Source organism: Onychomys torridus, chromosome 7 (assembly GCF_903995425.1).
Source record: "Onychomys torridus chromosome 7, mOncTor1.1, whole genome shotgun sequence".
Taxonomy (NCBI): domain Eukaryota; kingdom Metazoa; phylum Chordata; class Mammalia; order Rodentia; family Cricetidae; genus Onychomys; species Onychomys torridus.
Window position 1 is genome coordinate 100280662 of NC_050449.1, and position 26002 is coordinate 100306663.

At 49.5% G+C, this 26002-nt stretch overlaps 1 protein-coding gene across 3 annotated transcripts in view; it reads right to left on the reverse strand.

Annotated features, from left to right (window-relative positions):
* Positions 1-2023: 2023 nt before the first annotated feature.
* Mapkapk3 (MAPK activated protein kinase 3) overlaps positions 2024-26002 on the reverse strand; it is a 34173-nt gene continuing 10194 nt past the window's right edge. For 2 of the 3 annotated variants that reach the window (XM_036191608.1, XM_036191607.1), the window contains exons 3-11: positions 10421-10560; positions 9222-9286; positions 8522-8601; positions 6728-6851; positions 5554-5629; positions 5076-5200; positions 4447-4532; positions 4097-4177; positions 2024-3380 (exon numbers count right to left, since the gene is read on the reverse strand). In XM_036191608.1, the coding sequence (XP_036047501.1) occupies positions 3228-3380; positions 4097-4177; positions 4447-4532; positions 5076-5200; positions 5554-5629; positions 6728-6851; positions 8522-8601; positions 9222-9286; positions 10421-10560 (930 nt within the window). In that variant the 3' untranslated portion in view covers positions 2024-3227. The remainder of the gene's footprint in view (positions 3381-4096; positions 4178-4446; positions 4533-5075; positions 5201-5553; positions 5630-6727; positions 6852-8521; positions 8602-9221; positions 9287-10420; positions 10561-26002) is intronic. The other variant, XM_036191609.1, reaches the window with a different exon arrangement.

Sequence of the window (26002 nt, forward strand, 5' to 3'; positions counted from 1 at the left end):
ATTCTTCACTAAAAGCTTCTGAAGAAGCTACCACAGTAACTATGTATAATCAATGCCTTTGTTTAGATTAGCTCATGTGAATGTGTGGCCAGATGGCTTCTTAACTCATCTAATACTATCACCTGATTGTCGTTTCACAGGTAGCCACACTGAGACCCAACCTCCCAGTCCTGGTTTGTGGGAAGTGCATCTAATGCCAAGATCAGGGGGCAGAGCCCTGGGCTGGGCTTGTCACTGAGTCAGATTTTCTCATGGAATAAAGCAAGTGGCCAAGGAGACACGGGAGCTAAGAGAATAAGCCTTCTGCCCTCTTCTTAACTTCCCCTACAACACCTCTTCCCTAAGGGCCAGCTCCTCCCTGGCATTAGTGATGGGCCAAGTGTGTCTAATAACAATTCTTCCTTGGGGCTGGAGGAAGACACTGAGTCTGATAAGAGCCTCTTCCAAGACTTCTGCAGCTGTGATCTTACCTGTGAAGAAGGTACGTACAGCAGAGACTCAAGGCCAGCCCCAGGGAGACACACTAGAAGGGCTGCAGTGCAGACAGAAACCTAGGGCAGTCTGTCTGTCCCTGAGTGTCTAGTCCAAGCTAGAACCCTGGACCTATCAGGTACCTTACTGTCCTCTAGGTCACATCAGCTCTCTCTGGATAAAACTGCCCATGAAGTTTCCTCCTAGACCACATGAAGACCGTGATTCAATAATCCACATCTGTGTGGTATTTAAACTACACAGTGCATGTCCAGTCCCTATTAGCCACCTGGTATCCTCTGCCTCTCCCTCAACAACGTAAACTCCTTGAGGTGACCCTGCCAGAAGCTTTTACTGCTGCCTGCCCTGTACTCACAAGTCTCAGGCATAGTGGGGACTGGGCAACCAAGTGCAAGAATCCATCTATACCTCATGTACTCTATGTACTTTCCTACATGGCCAGCATTTCACCAGCCTTAGCACATGAGCAACGTTGACCTGAACCACAGTCTCTAGGAGGAACCTTGAAGTCATCTAATCACCCTCCTTTGAAGTCCAGAGCTGCAGTAAAGGCCCCAAAAGCCCACATGTTGCTATCGTGAAGAGCAAGTCCTTGGAAGTGAAACCTCATGAGTCTGGAAGATCTAATTTTCTGGATGCAGAGTCCCAAAGGCAGAAGGGGGCCTGGACTGAGCTTCCCTCTTCCTCAGACCATTCTAAGTTCTCTCCTTCCTTGCAACCCATACCAGGCACCCTCTTAAAAGTATTGTACAAGTGGCATCTACCCCAATCCCCTAGCTGATAGTATGAGATGGGCACCTCATCTGCAGTACTCAGTTGAGGACCTAGAAGTCAGGGAAGCTGAGAGACTTGTCCAAGGTCACCAGGCTAGGAAGCAGTAGACTATCACTGGAGTGGCTTGCCTTCTAACATCTCTGCACCCTCCCCCATACCCTGAGAGAAGAGGGGCAGCTGAGGAGGAGCGAGCCCTGCCTGAACCAGATGAGCCCTAGAGAAAATGGGAGGTTTCAAGATTGAAGCTGGGGGTTGAAATGCCACAGTGAGGGCCCCTTGAGGCTGCCCTCAAGGGCTCCCAAGGGGTGAGGGTGCTCTCTTGCTGGAATAGTGAAAAGACAGTCTTCCAGCATACCACCCCTCCCCTCCCTGATATTCTCTCTGCCAAATGAAACCTGGCAGCTTCTGAAAATAGCTCCGTGCTGCAGCAGGCACTCTGCCCGCCCTTCAGCAGGCTGGCACGCAGCTGGGGGTGGCCACTGTGGGCAGACGCTGGCACACACAGGGCCGGGGTGGGTGTCACACATACAGTGCACAGGGGCGGCACAGAGCTGGAGGCATGTGGCAGCTGCCAGGCCTCAGTCTTTCTGACCTTTCTACAATGAATGAGGCAGAGGTGCTGAAGTCAGCCCGGTGTGTTTACCAGGCCGGAGGCGCCCTCTCCAGCCAGAATAAAAACATTAGTAGGGGTGTGGAGCTGTCTTTTGACCACTTCTATCCACCTAGGTACACAAAAAGAAACCCAGGAATCACTGGAAAATGTTAAAAAGATGTTTATTAATATCTGGATATAAAATCCAGCAGTACCGTTCTAACTGATATAATCTAAGGTTTCCCGGCCAGTGAAAAAGGCCAGGATCTAGGAACAAGGCTGGGTGCCAGGCACTTGTCAGGTCGTCTATCAAACACTCAGCACCTGGAGGCTACCCTGAGCATGGCAGGGCAGAGCTGACTAAGTCTGGGGTTAGCCAAGAAGGACCCTCTCTGCTCCAATTCACGCTAAAACCAGGACCGGACCTCATAAGCATGGCAGCCCATGACCACCTCAGGTCTGATCTAGAGTAGAAAAAGAGGTCCTGGAAAACAGGGAGTCAAGCACTCCCTTTCACGAAAGTGTCCCCAGAGTAGCCCTTGCTTTCAGCAGAGAGGGGCTTTCCTACCTGAGATCTGGTGTGCAGGAAGAGGCTTTTGTCACAGTGATGTTTTCCACAATGGAAAAAGGTTAAGGATATCCACCCCCCAGCACGCAAACCCACACCTTCAGTTGAGATGATAAGTTATCTTTTGGATAGGGGATAGTGACAGGATGCTGGGCCCCAGGGACTCTAGCGGACTGAGTGCTGTGTGGGCAGGCGCTACAGTAGGGCAAGGCTGGACCACCCAGGGAAGTGAGCAAGTTGGACTATACAGCCTCCAGCAGACCAAAGAGAAGTGAGGCTGGGGAGGAGCAGCCAGTGTGAGAGACAAACCTCCCCAAGAAGGTAGGCCCGGCCCCTGATTACCTCTCCTTCCTCTTTTGTTCAGTATTCATAGACAGCAACATGGTCTCTGGTCACCATAGCAACCAGTAGCCAGCTACCTTTCTCAAGGCCAGACCCATCTGCCCACACAGCAGGGTATGTCTCTGTAGAAAAAGGGTATGTCTGCCACAACTCCCAGTGGCCTAGAGGTAAGGCCAAGTCCTAAAGCAGAACAGAGCTGTGGCCTCACTCAAGCCACAGTGGCCAAAGTTGCTTTTGCTGTAGCCGAGGGCTCACCATCCCCGGGGCCCAGCAGCTTTCTAGGGCCTGACCTTAGGCTGGGCCTCTTGGGCCAAGCTCTTCATCCTCAAGTTCAATGTGACACATTAAGACAACAACATTATCCTTTTCTTATATAAAAAAAAAAAAAAAAAACGACTCCGGCCCTTCCTGGCCAGAGCCTCGGGACATGGCAGTCTGTCACTCTGGCTCCCCCATGAGCTACTGGTTGTTGCATCCTTGTGAGGCTGAGGAGCTGCCGGCTTGCTTTTTCCTCCGCTTGTTGAGGAGCCGGTTGTTAGAGGTCTTCAGGTCCTTGATCTTGACCTGGTCGTAGTCCACCCGCATGGTGGCCAGGGCACTGGTCATCTCCTCCTGTGTACCATTAGCATGGGAGAAAGAAGAGATCAGGATAACTAACATCAGAAGCCATCACTGTCATGCCTGGGAAGCCCCTCAGTAACATCACTGACAGGAGTAACAGAGGCGCTGCTCCAGTGCTCACAGAGTGCTTGGCCTTGGACACACAATCCTCCCCCCAATTTTTTTTTTTTTTTTTTTTTTTTTTGTGATGGACACTGAGCTTGTTCACAAAGGCAAAAGAACAGATGACTCCCTGGGACCACACCAAGGCTACTTGGACAGAGAACTGAGCCAATGACATCTGCACAGAACCACAAGACCTACAGACAATGACATTTCCCTAGGTCCCCAAAGGTCTGAAGCTTTGAGACTGTACCCTGGATACCCCAGCACTCTACGATGCTATCTCATGGGGACAACCCTGACCCTTACTACGTCTAAAATAAGGCCGGTTTCTGTCACAAATGCCAGGTCCTAAGAAAGTTTCTGGCCAATGCTTGGGCCCCAAATCCTTTCATGGAGTCCCAAGCCTAAAGTCCCCTCACTAAGAGTGCCCCATGAGCACCACCCTAAATGGGAAAGTGTAGCAGCCCAGTGCTCAGTGGCAGGCCCAGGCTGGATCATTGGGCAGTCACTGACATCCTCTAGACACAGGGAAAGAACCAAACTCCAGATTCTAAGGGGATACCATCCAGTATTGTATAGAGACTGAGAAAGAATCTACCCACCTTGACTTCATCCCAGTGGTCTTTGTCTTCTTGTAGCACTCGGGCTGTGTGGAGTGGGGTCTGTGGGACCACCATTGATTGCTAGAAGGAATCCCAAGCCCATGGGTTAGAGCCTGGAACTGTGTGGTACAGCCTAGGCTACCACCACCACATATCTTCTCCCATTCTCAGGTAGGGAAATGGAGGCTCAGAGAAGTGAAGGAGCCTGCCTGGGACAGCAGCCAAGCCAGGCTACGGTGGGGTGTTACCATACATCACTGTGCAAGGTTCCAGTCCAGCCCTGCACCCACACCTCCAGGGCTACCACCTTCCAGCCTGCCAGCCCTACTCCAGGCCAAGACCATGCTCACATTGATCCAAGGATGGTTCATAAACTGCATGATGGTCAGCCTCTCTGTGGGGTCTGTCTTCAGGAGCAGGCGGATTAGCTGCTTGGCTAGGGGACCCAGAAAAGAGGGGAGCAGTGAATTGCAGTCCCTCAATCCTCTGCATAAATCACAAGCTCTGTCAGACAGGCTTCTAAGTACTCCCACATTCTTCATGATCAGAAATGGTGAGCTAACAGCTGTGTTGTTTGAGGTCACTAAGTGCTCAGGATAATTTGTTAGGCAACAATGGACAACTAATACAAGGCAGATTTGTTTGTGCTACCAAGGAAAGAAAGTGTGAACAAGGACTATAAGGAAGAAGAGGTCCTTGGGAGACAATGTTTTTTTCTTGAAATGGGGTCTATCTCTATAGTCCTGGCTGTTCTGGAACTCTATGCGAATTTGTAGAGATCTACCTGCCTCTGCTTTCCAAATGGTAAATTAAAGGTGTGAGCCCACTTGACCGATAAAGAAACTGAGACTTGAAAAGTTCTGATGAGTTGTCTAGGTTCACATAGCTAGGATTTAAACACAGGTCAGTTTGACAGCCAAAAGGATGTCTCCCAAAACGAAGGCTGAAGGGACCAGGTTGGGCAGAGAAGTTCACTCACCATCCTCAGAGACCTCTGACCACTCAGGTTTAGGGAAGCCATACTGGCCCAATCGAATCCTTCTCTTCATTCCTGGAGAGATGGCCTGGCCGGTGTTGGAGTAGAAGGGCGGGAACCCACACAAACTGGGAAAGAGAAGGAGTTATTTGGTACAAGGGTTGGGCACACAAGGGTCAGGCAGACCAATCTTCTCCTTTCACTGGGAGACAGGCAGCCAAACACCACAGCAATAACACCAGCCCCTGCAGACTCTTGAACATACCCCAGGAATGCCATTAGCCTTGACATGACCAAGCCCTCAGGCAGTCTCAAGGAATGTGTCTCACAACACAAGAAACAAAAGACAACCTGGCCCAAAGGATGGCATGTCCCTAAGGACACAAGGGGTAAGGAACTGAATGATACTAAAGGTACATGGAAAAGTAGAGGCAGAAGGTTGAGGCAGGGTGGGGTGGGTTGGTGGAGGAGCAGTACTCACAGGATGTACATGATGACACCCAGGGACCACATATCACATGACTTGTCATACTTCTCTGGACCCAGGACCTCAGGAGCTGCCAGAGCAGAGAGCATAGATCTTTCAGCTCCAAGGGTCTTGGGAACTAGAAAGGAGTCTTAAGACTGGGTAAGGTGAGAAACAGGTATCCAGGCTGGGAGGTAGGGCAAAGCAGACTGGCGTCTGGCACCTTCTGGGAAGGCAGTATGTGTGTGAAGTAGGGGGAGGAGAGACAGCGCCCAGAAAAAAATAAATTTCTTTCAGACAGCCCCCTATCTACTTAGAGCCCCTCTGCCAGTCTCAACTTGGTAAGAAAGGAGGAAAGAAGACCAGCCCCAAGTTTGGTGAGGCCCTGCCACTGACAGGAGGGTCTGCCAGCTGCATTGTGTTGTGTCTCTCATCTTCCTGAATGCACAGCCTGGATCACAGACTTCTGTATTCCTGTCAGCTTGGATACCCTGCATCAACCTTGGTCTTCCAATCAGCGCAATGGTCAGCAGGCCAGACTTAACATTAAAGTCTTGCAGAATTCACCCTGGTGACCAAGTTGCCATTTCTGGAGTTCCCTACCCCTTAGCTGCCCTCTCCAAAGGGAAAAAGCTTCAGTTATTGCCCTACCCTCAGGGAAGGGCACTTGTCACAGGAGCCTTTGGCAATCGTGGAGGCTGCCTGGAGCTTTCCCAGGAATCAGAAGTATAGGACCCGCCCCCCAAGTCCCACCTAATTCCTGCCTCAAGGGACCCTTTCCCACAGGCAGGTGACTAGTACCCTGTATCCCTCTAGGAGAAAAGGCCTGCCCACTTTCTGAATATGAAGAAGAAAACCGGAGAAAAACAACCGCCGTTGGGCTCCGTCCCGAGCTGATGGCAGCCTTTTATCACGTATATATTTAGAGCTGCTGTGATGTCATTCAGCTCACAGGCCACAGCCAGAATTTTCCTGGATCTATTTTCAAAAGCAGAAGCTGAAGTTTGGAAGAATATTTTTGCAGCCTCCGGCCCCCCACGTCACCCGCCTCCATGCAGACAAGAGTGCTCCCTCCTCCCTCCTCCCTCCTCCTCAGGCTTTAACTCCTTGGTCCCCACAACCCACTGGCTACCCCATTCTACAGCAGTATACCGCAAGGGGGATATAAGCCACATGCATTAAGACTCACCCACGTAATAGGGAGTGTAACAGGGTGTCTGCAAGGCATTTTGGGTGGTTTCCTTGGCAAAGCCAAAATCGGTGAGCTTAAGCACAGCATCTCTCTCCTTGGATGTATAGAGCAGGTTTTCAGGCTGCATCCGGAAGAGAACAAAAACATTGGTAAAGAGGAAGGTACCAGGAGGAGACAGAGCCCCAAAGTAATCTCTAACCCCTGCCTCCATCCCATTACATGATGAGCCAGCTCTGTTTTACGAAAAGATCTGGACCTTGGCCACCAACATGGATTGGAGGTGACGCCTTCATTCAGAGAGAAAAGTGAGGCAGGTGTTCAGCCAAGACCACGAATGACCAGGTGCCATAGAAAGCCCCTAGACAGAAACTTCTGTTCCTAAGTTGGTGTGAACACCATGAAATGCCAGAAAGATGCTGGAGTAGAATAGAAAGCAGACAGCTCATAAGCCAGTATTGCCAAGCACATGTCCCACATCCAACCCAGAAGGAAGCCCACAAAGCCAGCAGACTAGGCCCATTTGAGATAGCTCAAGGGAGCAGGTGCCCCCCAACACAGACCTCAGGAGCTACACAGAAGAAATCTTCCTAGGTACAAAGCACAGATGGGTCTGGCAGATGGGGACAGCCAGCAGGGCTCCATGGAGGAGGCAGCCCTGAAAGCTGGCTTGTAGTGAACAGGTAGGATCTAGGCCTATGCCAAAGAACAGGAGGGATGATGCCCAAGCAAAACTGGGATGGAAAAATAGCGCTCCAGTTTGGATCCAGTGGGAGCCGTTTCTTAGTTCCGTTTGAGCTCATCTGACCTTGGATCAGAATAAACAGAGAAGCGGTTTAGCATATTCTGCTCTGCAGGCTTTTCTTCCCTTAAGAAAAAGGGAACTCAGGGGCTAACATAAAGCAAGGATTTAGAAGGTGGATCTGCTTTGGCTGCGTGTGTATCCTGAATCAAAAGGTAACTGTACGGGCTGGCAACCCTCGACCAGAGAGGCATGTCAGCTAGCCTCTCTGCAATCCTAGGTCCAGGCTTAAGAAATAAGCCAAGCAGAGGCGAAGAGGAACTGACTCTGTGCTAACAGTGGCTCACACACAAATGTTTATGTGTGTGCATGCAGATAGCTATGTGTATATAGGGCTGCCCGGGAGACCTCAGTTTTCCCAAAAAATAACATTTGGAGCACCGTGCTTCCTATCTTTCAAGCCCATTCACTGGGAGGGCAAGCAGACCCAGGCCTGGGACCACCTCGATTCCTTCCTCAAATAGCCAGCAAATGGCTTCTTTCTATTTAAATGCTGTTGATTGGGAGCCTAATCCGTTTACACTCTATCTGTGACTTCACAGAAGACCTACACTATAAGGCAGCCCCTCTCAAATGTCTGGCACATTGATGGTCATAAAACTTCTTGCTGAGCAAATGAGCAAATGAATCCCCAGCAGCAACTTCACAGCCTAAAGCAAGACAGTTAATTTCTCAAAGAGCCTCAGTTTGCTTGTCTCTGAAATGGGTAAATGGCCCCATCCCACAGAGCCAGGTGAGAAGAGATGCTTGTCCCGGCCCACTGGCTGGAAGAAGGCAGTTATTCTCCTTACTATTGGGATTACCCAGTGTTTGAAGAAAACAAGGAGGTCCATCTGGCAAGAGCAGAATGCGTGTGCTGTACCATGGGAGGAAAGAAGAGCAGTCTGAGCAGGGAAGCTGAGGCAAGGCATTTAGGCTCGATTCAGTGAGTGCTGGGAGCCATGAGTGAGTAACTCCTTCGCTGTCCCCCAGGCTGAATTCTGGCAGCTCACCTTGACATCTCGGTGGGCAATGTTCTGGCTGTGCAAGAACTGGATGGCAGTGCCAATGTCCCGCATTATCTCTGCAGCCTCTGCAGGCACAGATAGAGGAAGGGGAACACAATGGCAGTTAAAAGTCATGTGACCTGAGGGACACCCACCCTATAATCTCTCTTGAGCACTAGATGGCAGTCCTGCAACCTAAGTAGGTCTTCCATCCTAGATACCCACCCAGACATTTCATTTCCTCCAAGGATGTTCTGAGATCACCCAGACCTCTTTCCTCAGGCCTACACTACCTCATATCAGTTCTACCATGGGTCAGCGCCAAGTTTTCCACCTCAAGACCACAGCTAGTCTGTCTATAATGTTACAGATTCAAAGAACCAACCCCTTGAGGGGATGGGACAGTCTTCCTCATCCTCTTTAGTTGTTTTTTGTTTGTTTGTTTGTTTGTTTGTTTGTTTGTTGAGACAGGGTATCTCTGTGTAGCTTTGTGCCTTTCCTGGAACTCGCTTTGGAGACCAGGCTGGCCTTGAACTCACAGAGATCCGCTGCCTCTGCCTCCTGAGTGCTGGGATTAAAGGCATCTCTTTAGTTCTTATGTGAATCCTGAGGTTCAGTGAAGGGCAGGCCTTGCCCAGTATCTCATAGCAACTCCAATGTAGCCTTCCCACACTAACTCCTCACTGGCCCCAGGGCCCACACAAACCTCTCTCAGTGAAAGCCTGGTCACCACGCTCCTGAATCCTGCTGAACAACTCACCACCTTCCATGCTGCAAGACAGGCAGAAAGGAGAAGAACTGAGTGTCACCAATTCGCTCTGCCCTGGATCAGAGGCCTGGGCCCATGTGCCTGGCAGACGGTGGGCCATCAGCTTGGGTGGATTGATCTGAACTTTCGGAACTAAGAAAAGATGGTAAGCCCTGATCCTTGCCAGGAAACTCCCATGCTCCCTGTGTTGCTGGCGCTGCCTGGCTGTGAGACCTTGGACACTGCCAACCCTATCCAAGGGTACTCCTCCAGATGCATAACGAGACGTCTATTGTCATCACCATGGTCCATTGCTCCCCATGTGATTGGGGTGTGCTATGTATGCCCTGAGTTCCACCCTTCATGCACACTGCTACGGAACCCTGGTCTGGTTCTTTCCCTCAGCTACCTCTTTTGTTAAAGGGGAATAATAACACCAACCTCCAGGAGTCATGAAGATTGACTGGGTGATATACAGGGAGAGCTTGGAACAGAGTCAAGCTCAGGGTGAACACCTCATTACGATCTTCCTCCACATTTAACATTTGAGTTACAGAGATTCAGGAAGATTAGCAGGTGCCCACAATCCCACAGCTAGTGGGTGGCAGAGCCAGGATCTGAACCCCAAATCTGAACAGTTAGCTAAATTATGGAGGGAGGAGACGCTTGATAGGCAGACAAAAAGAACCCAGCAGGGGGCATAGGGTCTGAGGAAGGCTAAGGTTGTGCCCCAGTACTGATGGCACAAACCCAGGGCGGAGGCAGCCAATGGCTCCTGTCCCCAGGCCTCAATACCCAGCATCCAATAGGACAAGTCCCATAGAAAGGAGAAAGCCAAGGAGCCGTGTGTATCCTGCTGTGTCCCAAAGCTCCCTGCCCACACTGTCAGGGCCTGGTGGCCTTTTCTGACAGCTCCTTGCAGAGGGGAAGTCCTGTCCAGAAAGGCAACAGAAAGCTATGGGAGTATTTTTCCTGTCCTTGTGGAGATGCCCTAGTGACCAGCTCTACAAATCTAAGGCCTGTGACTGTCCACTGCACCTCTCCTCAAGAGCTGGAGTGGTACTCACAGCTTCTATCTGAAGAAGAAAGTCCTTGGATAGCAGTGACCCTGGGGGCACAAGGACACCAGAGGGGTTAAAGGCAGGGTACCTGCCTACCATTCCATGACGATGAGGAGGCAGCGCTTGCCGTGATGCATGTTCTCATACACGTCCAGGATGCGCACGATGTGGGGGCCACCTGAGGCCTGCCAATGGTGGTCCACTTCCTGCCGGGCCTTGGGGCTATCATACAGGAGCTGTGAGAGGCAGGCACCAAGGGTATCAGGCTCATGCTCACTACCCCACCCCTCCCCGCTTGCTCAAAGAGACCTGCGACCTGCCCAAGCATCAGGAATTTATCTGTGAAGGGCAAGATGAAAATTCAAATCCAGTTTTCCCTGCTTTATGGTCCAGCGAGCCTCTGAACTTGAGGGGTCGGCCCTGGGCACAAGCAGCTTGGCCAACAGGTCTAGAGGGTCCTGGGCAGTTAGACCCTGACAGGCTAGAGTTCAGAGATCAGGAAAGTCCCTTCTTCTCTTTGCAGGGGAAGCAAATGAATTAGAGATTGAGCAAGGTTTGTGGTGGATCATATGAGTCACAGGGCAGCAGACTAGGGACCACGTATCTTTAGAGCCTCATTTTTACAACCGATGACAGGGTTGCCCAGTTATCCAGGCTGATTGGGATCTGCAGGCCCTTGGTGACACCTTGTGTCCATCATCCAGAATCTCTATAAGAATATGGGGGTACTAGAGAAAGGCAAAAGGTAAAGATCAGAACACAGAGACGTTGGAACTATATAAACAGAGGCTGTCTGAAGAGGCAGGGAGGCCTGTGTCCGTCAGTCTATCCCTCTGGGACCTGACCCTGAGTGGAGGGAGACACAGCTGCATTCCTGCAAGAGCAAAGGTAATTAAGACATCACATTCTCCAGGAGTGGGTGCAGGACAAAACCGTCACTACCAAGAAAAGTGCTTCTAAAATGAGCTGCTTGGAGCTGCTGAGAAGGTTCAGTGGGTAAAAGTGCCTGTAAGCAAGCCTGGTGACCCATGTTTGATCCCTGGGACCCACACAGAGGAAGGAAAGAACAAATTCCTGCAAGTTGTCCTCTAAATACACACACACACACACACACACACACACACACACACACACACACACACCAAAATTAAATAAGATAAAATTAGCTGTTTGGTCATGACCTCTGTCTTTCAACGTAACTGTAGCCTCCCTGAGATCTTCTGCGCAGAGCAAAGGGATGATGCTAGAGATGGAGTCAACCTCAAGGTGACCCCACCCTCATCCCATGCCTATATAGACCCCAGGTTATAACACAAGAGGTATAGACCCAGGACAGGGAGGACTCTAACTGAGAGAAATGACAGCTGAGTGGAGCTGGATGTAGTTTGGAGATTGAATTCCTCCAGGACTTACTCTGACCTTAAGTAAGTATGCACAGCTCCAAGCCACAGCCCACAACCCTGTAAAATGCAGTAATAACAGAGTCGTCCCCACAAGACTCATCTCAGTAAAGCGGGCATGAAGTAGGCAAGTGTCAGGAATCTCGCCCAGGTTAACAGCCTTGGGCTATGGCTGCCTTCCATAAGGCTGATCATCGGAAATGAGCAAACCCTGGGAGTGAGAGCCTGGAGGAGCTGTGAAAGAAGCCAGCATACAGAATGGGACAATAGTGACAGGCCGCCCCCAGCAGGCTTACTCATCCAAGGACCAGCTATATTTTACTTTTTAATTTGAGGAAGACTGAGGATCCGCACTCCAATCATCTCTGCCCTGCTCAGCACCTAGAGGAACCTAGGACACACCGGCCTATGTTTCCCCGATACAAGACAGGCACAATTAAGATAGCTATAGAACCAAGCTCTCCAGATAAAGAGAGGGCAGTGTCCCGGGGAAGGGAGAGGAAAGCAGTAGCTTCTGGAATCTTCTGCCCTTGGGCTGTTCCTCCAGCACTGGGGTTGATTCTCTCATTTTCAGCCTGGGAATACAGGCAGTACAAGAAATACAGGGAGCCAAGAGTTACTAAGCCCCTCTGTCAGTTCTGAGTTCCCTACTCTGCTACCCTGTCCAGGGTAGGTATGTTTGGAACACTGTGGGTCAAACACCCTCAGCCCCAGCATCCAGACTTGTCTTCTTCACCCACATCATGATCTGCTTGCTACCTCTGGGCCCTAAACTGTTTGTCCAGACCAGCAGGACAAACAGCTCCTCCTTCTGTTTCAGCAGTCGGGTTGGGAGCAGGTGCATAGCAAAAGCAAGGCAGGTGAACTGGGGTCCCTGGCTGGTCCTTAGAGCAAACACTGCTGGCCTGAGCAAATGAAGGAGGGGGAGGGGCGAGGGAAGAAAGAGGGCGGCCACAGAGGAGCCACAGGAACGCAGAGCTGGGCCTGTGGAGCAGCTGAGGGGCAGGTGGAGCAGCTGAGATGGACCTTGTGAAAGCCAGAGCACCACAATGGGTGTCTTCTCTTTCCTTTCTTTCTTTTTTTTCTTTTCTTTTTCTTTTCTTTTTTGAGACAGGGTTTCTTTCCACAGTTTTGGCTATCCTAGACCTAGCTCTGTAGATGAAGCTGGTCTCAAACCCAGAGATCCACCTGCCTCTGCCTTCCAAGTGCTGGGATTAAAGGTGTGTGCCACCACCACCCGGCAACATCACACTTCCTCTCCACTTTTTAAAAAAATTATTTTTATTGTATATGTATGAGTGTTTGCTTGCATCCGTGTATGTGTACCACATGTGTGCTTGGTACCCAAGGAAGCCAGAAGAGGGTGTAACTCAGATCCCCTGGAACTTTAGTTATAGACAATTGAGATTTACCATGTGGGCACTCTTAACCCTGAGCCATCTTTCCAGCCCTATCACCTATTTCTATTTGGAAACAGAATCTCTCACTGAACCTGGTGTTCCATTTCAGCTATATTGGCTGTCCAGTTAGTCCCTAGGGTCTGCCATCTTAGCCTCACCCAGCACTGCAGTGACAGACATGCTCTGCCACACCCACCTTTTACATGAGTGCTGGGGATTGCCAGCTTGTGCAGGAAGTGATTTATACCCACTGAGCCATCTCTCTGACCACATCCATCTGGTTTTGGTTTTGTTTCTGTTTTTTTGTTTTCTGAGAGACAGGGTTTCTCTGTGTAGCCCTGGCTGCCCTGGAACTCACTCTGTAGACCAGGGTGGCCTCGAACTTGCCTTTGCCTCCTGAGTGCTGGGATTTAAAATATGTGCCACCACTGCCAGGCTTTTGTTTGTTTCTTTTGAAACAAGGTCTAATAGAGCCCAGGCTGGTTTTGAACTCACTATATAGCCAAGAATGACCTTGATCTGCTGATCCTCGTGCCTCTACCTCTTGAGAATTGGGATTATAGGCATGTGCCACCACACCTGGTTTATGAAGTGTTGGGGATCGAGTGCTCTACCAACTGAGCTACATTGTCAGCCTCCAAATCTTGTAAAAGCTAAACTTCCTTGTCTTCTTTCTCCACAGTTAGAAGCTCCTTCTCTTCCTCCTCCTCCTTCCAGAAGCCCTCCTGACCGTCTTTCCTGAAAAGGACTCCAACAGGCTCCTTCCACCCTGTATTTCTCTCCTCTGTCTATATAGTTTCTGTTTGTTTGTTTATTGAGTATAATTTACAGTCAGTAAAATGTACAGGTCTCACAGGTCTGGTTCAATGAGTTTAGACAATCCCACACACCCTGGGAACCACACGCCCATGGAGATGGCAAACATTCCCAGCTCCCCAGAAAGCTCCCACGTCATAGCCCTTTTTACCTCCCATGCCACAATGCTCACAGCCTACAATTAGCTTGTTCCTTTGATCACTCCTTAAACAAATATACACAGACACTGTACTTTCAATGTGCCTGGTTTTGTTCAGAACATGTCACAAATATTAGGAGGCAAGTACATCATTATCATTATTTTTTAGATAAGAAACTGAAGCACAAAGAGAGGAAATAACTAGTCCCTGATCACATGACTGTTCTCAAAATCTCTCCCAAGGCCAACATCCCGCTGCCTCCCTCATCAAACTGTGAGCCCACAGAGCAAGGTCTGTCTGCTTGGTCACCTCTGGTTCCCAGTCCTGGGGAACAGGACCTGGCACAGAGCCCAGCTTTGTCTCTGATATTACTTGTAAATTAGGTGACTACATCCATGAAGGAGGGAGGAAAGGAGGAAACACTTACAATGCATTATGGGAACAAGATAAGAACAAGAGGCAGGCTCCACAAAGGACAGGCATGACATCCTGGCCAAACTTTCTGTACATACCTCCTCTGTTCTCCCCAGTGAACTAGACTTTCCTCCCTCTTCCAGGGACCCATGAGAACTTCCTCTAATCCCCACGGCAAGTTGACTTCATTCATGCAGGTACATGACTCTACATGATCCTTCTTAAACAGTGTCCCCAAGCATGAGAATGAACACAGGCTCAGGGATAGGAGGCCCAGACTATTCTTAGTACGCCTTAAGCCAATACCTTTGTCTCTCTGGGCCTCTGTTTTCCCAGTGTAAAACTGTAAGCCTAGTAACAAAGGGAACCTTTGGACAGGACCTACTTGCGAAGTCCCTATTGTAACCACTGCTACAGCACCACCCATGGAGAGACCCCATAGCCACACTGGAGTCCACTCATCTCTACTCAGAATGGGCAACAGTTTGCCCAGTCACAGTTGTGGAAGGGACAAAAAGATTAGGGAAGGAGCTTATGGCAAACCATAGATGTCCCCACCCTTGCTTCACTGCTCTGTCTCCTGGGCTCCTCAGGGTCTATCAAAACTGAAGGTTAGCAATGACATCTGGGCAGCTCCATGACTGTAGCTAGTACCCAACAGACACAAACAGCTACACACATACACTATAAGGCTTCCTTCTGAAGAGTCAGGGTTCCTGGCTAGAGCTGAAGTCTGGACCCCACTGAAGCCCAGCAGAGTATTGAATTTGAGGTGGCATGTCCTTGAACACTTCTCTAGCCTAAGCCTTTCAAGCAGTGGTTTCCACCTTGCCTTCTCCCCTCACTCTCCTTTGCCAAATTCTCTCTCCTGCACTCAGACTGACAGCCAGATGGCCAGACCCTAGCAAGCCAGTGACTTGCTGGTGCCCTTCTGGCAGCCCTAAGTGGAACTGGGCCTCAGGAAAGGTAGCCCCCCTCCCCTCCTCCCCCCTAATTCTGCCCATTTCCACACAAATACAGGGTGTAGTGACAGTAGCTTAATTCTTGAGTTCCAGGACTAAGAACATAACAGTAGCATTTGTTTGTTTGGAAAACAATTTGCAATTTACAAAACACTCTGCTGTCCTTTATCTCCTGGGAATGCTTGGTGCCACCCTGTGAGGCAAGCAGGGTGGGAACCATTAGCCTCAATTTGCAGATGAAGGAAACAGAGGCTCAGGAAGATGAAGTCATTGCCCTGGGGCCTCCAGTCTCACTGCATCAGCTGGGAGAGGAAGAGAACTGAGTTTTGAGAGAGCATCTGAGGGGAGAAGAGAGGAAGGGGGTGGCCACAAGTTGGAAAACCATAGCTTACACAAGACTCGGGGAAACTAAACTCTAAATCAATGTAAGAATAGGTGTATAAGCACATGGAGGTATATGTGTGTGCACATGACAAAGTGCATGTGTAGGGGTATATGCATGGTGTGCAGAAAGTATGGAGTATAGTGGGGATTGGGCACTTGGGTATGCGTGCATCTCCAGTCTCTATGAGGTTGACTTGAACTCTCAGAGAATGGGATTCATCTATCTGTCCACTAACTCTCCCAACAGCTTCAGTTTCACCACAGTGACAAGCAGAGAACTGGTCACAAGGAGGGTCTCAAGAAAGAACGATGGTCTTGCTGCCACAGCCCAACCTATGACTGCCTTGCCCAAGTCAGAGCCTGGAAACTTCTATTAGGCATCTTCCATTTAGACTACTGAGGTCCCAGCTCCATGGGAGGATAACACAGGACATGAGGAGGCTCCACAGAGGAGCCACAGAAACTCCAAACCCCATTACCATGGACCCCAAGATTTCAGGCATTATATAATTCCAAAGCACAAGAGGAGCCGGGTGAAACAAAAGCCTTTGGTTGTCTCTAGAATGAAAAGACAAAATTACCAGAAACCCATTTAAGTTTATAAGTATAAACGAAGACAAATTTTAATTCTGAGCTTCCTGGATGTCTTGGCAAAGAAACAAACCAGGTAAGAACTACGGCTTTTCCAAAAGACCAAACTCCAAAAGTGATTCAGTATCAACCCTTACATGAGAGGCAACAGGCAAAGCGTTCTAGATACAGGAAGACACAAAGGGACACATTTAATATGGATTCCCCCATAAAGACTGAATTTAGCACCAGGATAAGGGACCCTTTACTTGGTTGGGATTCTGGCTTTGTTCTTTGCCAGAGGACAGAGAGGAGACAGGGGCCAAGGACTGGTGTATCCCCTCAACACCTCACTCACCTAAGAGGTTTCATCCTGGCCTCGGGCCAGGGCAGGCAGGAAGTGAAACACTGCATTCCCAGCCGTTGATGAACTAGGGTTGCACATGCCCAGTGTCAAACACTGGGCAGAAGAACCAAACACAGTGTTACAGGAAAACACAGCTTTCAGCTCCTACTGTTTTCTCTGTAGGAAGCCCATATTCTCACACAGGAGGCCATGAGCCGGGCTGCGGCACCGCCTTTAATCCCAGCACTCAGGAGGCAGAGCCAGGCAGATAGATCTCTGTGAGTTCGAGGCCAGCCTGGTCTACAGAGCGAGCTCCAGGACAGGCACAAAAACTACATGGAAAAAACCTGTCTCGAAAACAACAACAACAACAACAGAAACAAAGGAGGCCATGAATAAGCAAAAACACTAAAACTAGAAGTGGACCAAGGCACAGGTGTTTTGCGGGAGAGGAGGTCTCTGAGGGTAACAGAACACATGTGATGTGGAAGCAGAAAGGAGGCTGGATGTAGAAGGGGAAAGATAGGGAAAGAGGGAGAAAGAGGAGCAACAAGAACAAATTATGTCTGAACATGCCACAATGATGCCGATCGGTGTTGGTACATGCCTCTAATCCTAGCAATCTCTGAGTTCAAGGCCAGCCTTTTCTACAGAGTGAGTTCTAAAACAGCCAGGGCTACACAGAGAAACTTTGTCTTGAAAAACCGGAAGGAGGGAAGGAAGAAGGGAGGGAGGGAAGGAGAGAGGGAGGAAGGGAGGGAGGGAGGGAGGGAGAGAGAGAGGGAAGGAAGGAAGAAAGAGCGAGCGAGAGAGCCAAGATGAGCCAGGTCTAGTGGCACACACCTTCAATCTCAGGAGGCAGAGGCAGGCGGATCTCTGAGTTCAAAACCAGTCTTATCTACAAAGCAAGTCCCAGGGCAGCCAAGGCTGTTAAACAGAGAAACCCTGTCTCAGAAAAACCAAAAACCAAACAGAAAGAAAGAAAGGAGGAAAGGAGGGAGGGAGGAAGGGAGGGAAGGAGGGAAAGAAAATAAATAAGAAAATGTCATAATGAATCTAATACTCTGTATGTTGCTTTAACAAAAGAAAAGACAACAAAAGAAGCCCTGCCATACTTCCTCCTTGACAAGAGTTGTTAACTCAGCCACCTCCAAGATCCCTTATGGCTTCTAGTTCTACAATGACGGGGACTGTGACCCCCACAGGGGCTATCTCTCTAGTGCTATTAAAGACACCACTGGAATAGTAGGATCCATTTTTTCAGCCTTTTTGTTTGTTTATAGGATCTCATTATGAAGCCCAGGCTAGCCTCAGACTCATGATCCTCTGTTTCAGCTTCCCGAGTGCTGACATTACAGGTGTGCACCACCACATCTGGTTCTGACCTATGTATGAGACCGCCCCTGCCTTGTACTCTGTGAGGGTTGTGAACACACTTGCCCCTGGCCTCCACCTGCCAGTGTGCCCTTCTGGCTGTGTTTGTCTGCTGAGAGCATGAGGCACAGCCTCCGCCTCTGATCTAGGTGCAAACATCATCCAGGTCGGTTCAGGGTACAGAGATGAGAGTGTCTTCCTTTTTAGTAGCTTTTTGTTTGTTTGTTTGTTTGTTTGTTTTTCAAGACTGGGTTTCTCTATGTAGTTTTGGTGTCTGTCCTGGATCTGCAGACCAGGCTGGCCTCAAACTCGCGGAGATCTGCCTGGCTCTGCCTCCCGAGTGCTGGGATTAAAGGCGTGTGCCACCACCGCCCAGCATCCTTTTTAGTATTCTTAACACTTATTTACTTTTATCTTGTGTGCCTGTGTGTGCTTGCGGGATTGTGTGTGCCATAGGAGGTGTATGGAAGAAGACAGAGGACACCTTGCTGGAGTTAATTCTCTCCTTCCATCATGTAGGCACCAGGGATGAAAAAGTGCTTGGTGACAAGTACTTTTACCTGCTGAGCCATCTGGCTAGCTTGACAAGAGTTTCTTCAAGTATGGACCTTATAAAACCAAAGTCATCACAACTCGGCTCTTCCCCCCAACACTCCCTGTGGCCGTATCCTCAAGAGTACCAGTGCTATTTAGGGAGCTGGTAGTGATGTCAAATCTAACTTCTTAGCCACAGTTTCAAATTAGAGCCTCAGACATGTGCCATTATTCTCTCACACTCATTTTCCCAGCTTTTGTAGCTCATTAAGAGAGCTAATGGAACCAATTTTGTAGCTATGGATTAGTTGGCCTCACGCCAGATCAGACTGTACTTCATTAAGCTCCGACCACAGCTTGTCCTCTGTGGCACCCTGGTCATTTACCTTCTCCTCCTCAGACGCAAAATTTCAGAGAGGTCAGCTCATATGATACCAATGACCCCCGAATGCCCAGGCCCAAACTGGATGCCTAGCTTCGGGTCAGTGTGAGCACCCCCTTTCAAAGCAATTGTTCTTCCCTGGTGCAAAGTCCATGTTTGTGCTGGCACATCTCACACTTTGCTCACTGTATCCAGAGAAGAACTAGCAACACCCTTTACCTGTGGGGAAACTGTCTTTCTGTGAGGTTGAGTGAGCTATCCAAAGTCACACAGTCAGATAATGAGGCAACACCTGAACCCAGAGTTGTTGGCTTCTAAGTAGACAGAGAGAGACAGAGAGAGAGAGACAGAGAGACAGACAGACAGAGAGAGAGAGAGACAGACAGAGAGAGAGACAGAGAGACAGACAGAAAGACAGAGAGAGAGAGAGGTTTTATGTTCTTTCCATAGCTGTGAGGTTGAGTGGGCAATACTCCCACAGCATCAACTAAGGAAAAATAAACCAGAGGGACAGCCGGGCGGTGGTGGCGCACGCCTGTAATTCCTGCACTTGGGAGGCAGAAACAGGTGGATCTCTGTGAGTTCGAGGCCAGCCTGGTCTACAAAGCGAGTTCCAGAAAAGGCGCAAAGCTACACAAAGAAACCCTGTCTCAAAAGACCTAAACAAACAAACAAACAAACAAACTGGAGGGGGCTAGCCAGTCCTTCCTAGACTTGGGCCCCATACTCCCAAATCCAGACCAGGCTTGGCAGAGGTGTCAAAAGTGGCAGGCATTTGCAGATTCCATGCCCTGACCTAGTCACATAATACCCATCAGCTCCTGCCCTTCAACAGCTGCACTGTTACCCAACATTTTCAGCTGAGCAGACTGTAGCTCAGAGGTTTCATGGCTTCCCTAGGTCATGTGATTTGCATCAGACCATCTCCAAGTCTGAGAAGTCCTTGGGATCCAGATTCTGCTCTCTTTCCTAGCAAGGCCTGTCCATTCCCATATCTCACATTTACTGGCCCTATCTTGGCACCAGGCCCAAAACTTGGCAGGGAATGCTGTCACAGACACTCTGTCCTCAAGGATTTGGGGGCTCTATGCATGAGTCATGACAATGTTTGATGAAGAGGTCAGCTCTGGGAAACTGGCCTTGGGTCCCTCTCTTCTGCCTCCTTTCAGGGACAATACCCTTGCAAAGCAGAACCCAGGAGCACAGATGGCTCCCAAATGACTGATCCCCTCCCAGCTCAAGGCTAGGATCCCTGGCAGGCTAGAACCTCCCTGACCACTACTCACCAGAGTTCTGGGGGGAGGAGAGCAGCTGCGGCACCAAACCCCAGCCTCCCCAAGATGCCCAGCTGACAGCAGAGCCAAGGCACATTTTGATGTCAGCAAGTCTCAGAACACAGACTCCTCCAATTTATTAAATTTTGATGGCCTCAGTTTGTCTGCTCCCTGCCAGCTCCAGTCAACCTAGAAATAAAGGCAGAAGGGCCAGATCTGGTGCGGCTGGGAACGGGAGAGAGATGTTGCCAGAAAAAGAGAATTAAAACTGGTCTCGTAGGCAAGGAGAGTGGGCACATGAGTGCTGGCTGGGGTAAACCAGGGTCCCAGTGCCTCAAGCCTTGCATGGCAAGACCAGCTCTGGCCAGTTTCATACCTGAACACTGGAGGCTAATTCATTCTCCTGATCACCCAGGGGTAGGACATTTTATACCTCAGAATCGCTGGCCCCATCTGAAAAGTGGGGACCGTGACCGTATGCATTCCCCCAGGCAGTCTCAAGGAGAGACTGAGAACACACACGAGTTCAGATCAGCAAAACAAGCACACGTTGAATGCACTGGGGGACTACGGTTTCATGGGTGGAAATGGCTTTCCAAGTTTGCTTGGAGATTTCTGGCCTCATCTAGGCCTTGCCCTGAGATAAACTTACACTCTTCTCCTTATTTCCCAGAACTCAAAGACAGCTAGGTGCAGCCTCCAGGAGCAATCCCACGGGTCAGGAAATAGCCTCAGTTCTTCAAAGGGGCAAGTAAGACTGTGTGAATCCTACAGTGCATACTCAAAGAGCAGCCTGCTCTCTACCTCTAACTTCTCAGAGAAAAACACATGTCAAATCAACTACATTGGAGCTGGAGAGATGGCTTAGCAGTCAAGAGCACTAGCTGCTCTTCCAGAGGACTAGGGGCTGATTCCAGACCCACATGGTGGGTCACAAGTGTCTACATCCAGTTCCGAGTGATAACGCCATCTTCTGGGCCTCAGTGGATACCAGGCACACAGGTGGTGCACAGACATACATGCAGACAAAACATTCATACACATAAAATTAAATGAAAAATAAAAAATGAACGTTTTCATAATTTCATGATAAAAGATAATTTTTTCTTATTAAAAATTTTTTATTCATTTTACATACCAATCACAGATCCCCCTCTTCCCTCCTCCTGCCCTTCCAGCCTTCCCCCACAACCCACCTCACCATTCCCTCCGACAAGAAGGTAGGGACTCCCATGGGGAGTTAGCAGAGCCTGGTACATTCAGTTGAGGCAGGTCCAAGTCCCTCCCCCTGCCTCAAGGCTGTGCAAGGTCTCTCACCATAGGCACTGGGCTCCAAAAAGCCAGTTCATGCACCAAGGATGGCTCCTGATCCTACTTCCAGGGACCCCTTAAGCAGATCAAGCTACACAACTGTCTTGCCTATGCAGAGGACCTAGTCCAGTCCCATGGAGGCTCCACAGGTGTTGGTCTAAATTCATAAGTTTCCATTAGTTTAGGCTGGTTGTCTCTGTAGGTTTCCCCATTATGATCTTGATGATCACGAGAATCCATCCCTATTCTCCCTTTTTGACTGGAGCTCAGCCTGGTGTTTGGCTATGGATCTCTGTATCTGCTTCCATCAGTTACTGGATGAAGGCTCTGTGATGACAGGGTACTCACTGATCTGATTACTGGGGTAAGCCAGTTCAGGCACCCTCTCCACTATTGCTAGGAATCTATGCTGGGGTCATCCTTGTGGATTCCTAGGAACCTCCCTAGCATCAGGTTTCTCCCTATCCCCATGATGTCTTCCTCTATTATGGTTTCTTTTTCATTGCTCTCCCACTTCATCCCTGTTCCAGTTCGACCCTTCTGTTCCCTTATGTTCTCATCCCCTATCCCCTGCCCTCCATTGTCCACCCTCGCCCCCCAGTTTACTCATGGAGATCTCCTCTATTTCCCCTTCCCAGGGCAATTCATGCATCCTTCATTGGGTTCTCCTTGTTAGCTAGCTTCTCTGGAGCTGTGGGTTGTAGTCTGGTTATCCTTTGCTTTACATCTAGTATCCACTTATGAGTGAGTACATACCATGTTTGTCCTTCTGAGTCTGGATTATCTCACTCAGGATGATATATTATCTAGTTCTATCCATTTGCCTGAAATTTTCTTTTTTTTTTTTTTTTTTTTCCAGAGCTGAGGACCAAACCCAGGGCTTTGCGCTTGCTCTACCACTGAGCTAAATCCCTAACCCAGCCTGCAAGTTTCATTATGTCATTGTTTTTTACTGCTCAATAGTACTCCATTGTGTATATGTACCACATTTTCTTTATCCATGCTTCAGTTGAGGGACATCTAGGTTGTTTCCAGGCTCTGGTTATTACGAATAATGATGCTATGAACATAGTTGAGCATGTGTCCTTGTGGTACAATTGAGCATTCCTTGGGTATATGCCCAAGAGTGGTATAGCTGGGTCTTGAGGAAGATTGATTCCCAATTTTCTGAGAAGTCACCATACTGATTTCCAAAGTGGCTGTACAAGTTTGCACTCCCACCAACAGTGTAGGAGTGTTCCCCTTGCTCCACATCCTCTCCAACATAAACTGTCCTCAGTGTTTTTGATCTTAGCCATTCTGACGGGTGTAAGATGGTATCCCAGAGTCGTTTTGATTTGCATTTCCCTGTTGACTAAGGATGTTGAGCAATTCCTTAAATGTCTTTCAGCCATTTGAGTCTTCTATTGAGAATTCTCTGTTTAGACCTATAGCCCATTTTTAAATTGGATTGTTTGGTATTTTGATGTCTAGTTTCCAAATAAACTTAAAAAATTATCGGCAGGGAGAAATGTCATAGGGTCCCACTCTCAGAACTATAGGCAACTAATGTCTTTTGAGGGAAGACTTACTCTCTCCCAGAGATGAACATCCTTATTGGTTGTCCAATGCAGAGCAGTCAGCCCTGAAAGCACACACACACAAACAACAAAAATGGACTCCACAGTGGTATTTATATGTATTTGTGCATACATAGAAAGAGGGGAGGGGAAGTGATGTGATTCTGCTTCAATTACAGGCGGATCTCAGAGTTCGAGGCCAGCCTGGTTTACAGAGCAAGTTTCAGGACAGCCAGGACTACACAGAGAAACCCTGTCTCTAAAAAACCAAACAAAAACAAACCAACATAGAGATATAATTTTAAAACTATACCAAAAACTCTACATAATTTGTGAAACATTACACCAGCACTATGTCTTCCATAATAGTGTAAAAAAGAGGACGTTTTCACCGTACACAGAGACTTTAGTAAATACCATGTTTTGTTTTGATCTCAGAAATAATGTCCCTTTGGTGGTCTGTCTTCATCAGAGGATCTGAGCCTGGCCACAAATATGTGCCTCAACTGGTCAGCTGTGCTACAGTGATATCCACATAGTTGGTACAGGGCCACAGGGGACAGTGGCTGCCCTGTCTAAGCATGGGTGACCAGGACAGGAGAAGCCATAACCAGATGACCCCTGCTGAGGCACTCAACTCGCAGCCAGTTCTAGAGAGGAGACCCAGTACATCTGTAACTCCCAGCAGAATGGCAGATAGCAGCTCTCACCCTGGTTGTCATGGAAAGAAGTGGGGGTGAGGAGGCTGGAGAGATGGCTCAGTGTTTGCAAGCACTGGCTGCTTTTCCAGAGGACCTGGGTTCAGTTCCCATCATCTATATCAAGCATGTCTGTAACTAGACTCCCAGGGCTTGTGAGGGCACCAGGCATGTATGTGATGCACACATATACAAGCAGATGAAACACCCATACACATAAATAAATAACAAATTTTAAAAACAAAGTGATTGCAGGGAAGATGGCCTAGACCCCATACCAGGCGTGGCAAGAGACCCAGGGAACCTTCTGATGCCGCCCCCTGGCCCTGCGGTTCCCAAAGCCTGTATCTGCTCACCTCAGCATCTTCTCCTCTTCCCTTAGCTTCGTCCACGTCTCTCCAGCTCCCCACACAGGTCTGCATGAGTATAGGCAGACACCACTGTAGGGGTGGTTGTCTGTGTTTTACCCCTGAAGTACCGTCGCTAGTAGACAGCAGGTAACTGCTACGTACCTGCCCCCTCTGGGAGTGTGGCTGAGGGGGGACCCCTTAAGACCTGAAATGCATATATGCTTGCTCTCTTGGCCATCTCATGGTCTTGGATACTAGATGCTGGTGCTGTGGATCATGGCAGAGTTCTCCAGAAAACTGCCTTGGACCACACCCCACCCCTCCTGGATCCTGGGACCAACTCCCTTATGCTCATTGTGAGTTAACCCAGAATAAATTTCTTTTACTACTAGACAGACTCCATGGAATTGCATCATTACATCGCTCCACTCAGATTTCTCCAGAAGCACCAGTGATGTGTCCAGGCTTCCAGTTTTCCTTGGCCACCCCCACCCCAGGCCCTCTCTACTCCTGTTCCTGTCCATCCAGAGTATGACCAAGTCCCCAATACCTATGCCGCTTCTAGAAAAAATTTCCTGTGTCTAAAAGCCATGCCACAGAGCCATGGACTTGAGCAGGAGAAGGGGAGAGATCTTGCCCTCTTGGGGCCAGGAAGATGGCCTGGTACTGCCAAGGGACACCCCTGTAAAGGTGATGGGCTACAATGACTCATTCTGCTCTCTTGGGGTTTCTGAGAATGTTCCCTGGCACTGGGTTAGCCTGACTCAAACATTTAACTGAGCCATGGAGGAGAATGGAGAGGAATCTCCAAATCTGAGTCATAACCCCAGTGTCCTGTCCTTAGTTGACTACAGACCCTGCTCGAGGCATCAGGCAGCTGACACTTTCCCTGGCCACACCACTCACTGAGTGGCTAGGGGACAGGCACCCTGGGGCATCCTCTGGCTAGTCTCCATCCTGCAGCTCAACCACTTGCGAGATCAGCCCAAACAGCGAGTAGGACTCCTTCCTGCCCACTTCCCTGGCACTATTCAGGATCACTGCCCACCCAAGTGTCCCAGTCAGCAGGGAGACCCTTTGCCAAGGAAAGTCCCCAGCCCCTCACTTTACAGTTTGGGCTGACTGTGGCACACGGGGAAGGATGGCAGAGGGCCAGGAATTAGTTGCCTGCCAAGCCTGGCACCCAGCCCAGCATGGACACAACCCTGCTCTGTGAACACGGGTGAGTTACTCGGCCTTTTTGAACCTCAGTGGCTGCAGCCATGATGGGGGGGGGGGGTAGTGGGGGTAGCGACCAGTTCTCAGACTCTGCTGTAAGGACACTCAGCAAGTAGGGCCCTCTTCTCTACCCTTCAGCTCCTGGCTAGCTGCCTACCAGAGATCATGGAGAATACCTGCTAGGCACCCTGCCACATCCTGAGAAAAGGGCTGTTCATGTTCAGAAAATCTGTAGGACAAGTTCTGGGTCTGCCGTGGAGGCTGAACCCCTCAGGAGTGGAGGAATGAAGTAATGGGTGTGGCTGATCAGGCCCTGGCCACTCAGACTCTGAAAATAGCCTCTGAGATTACCGGAGTGACAGAGTTAAGTACAGTCTAGAAAGCCTTGGGGATCGTCCCAGAGAGTGCAGGGGCAGCCCACATTCTGCCCCACCCTACAGAAACAGAATCAGGTTGCACCTCACATCTAAGTCCTCCCAGTCTCTCCCAGTCTCTCCCAGTCTCTCCCAGTCTCCTCTGCTAGCCTTGAGGCTCTGCTAAGACCTT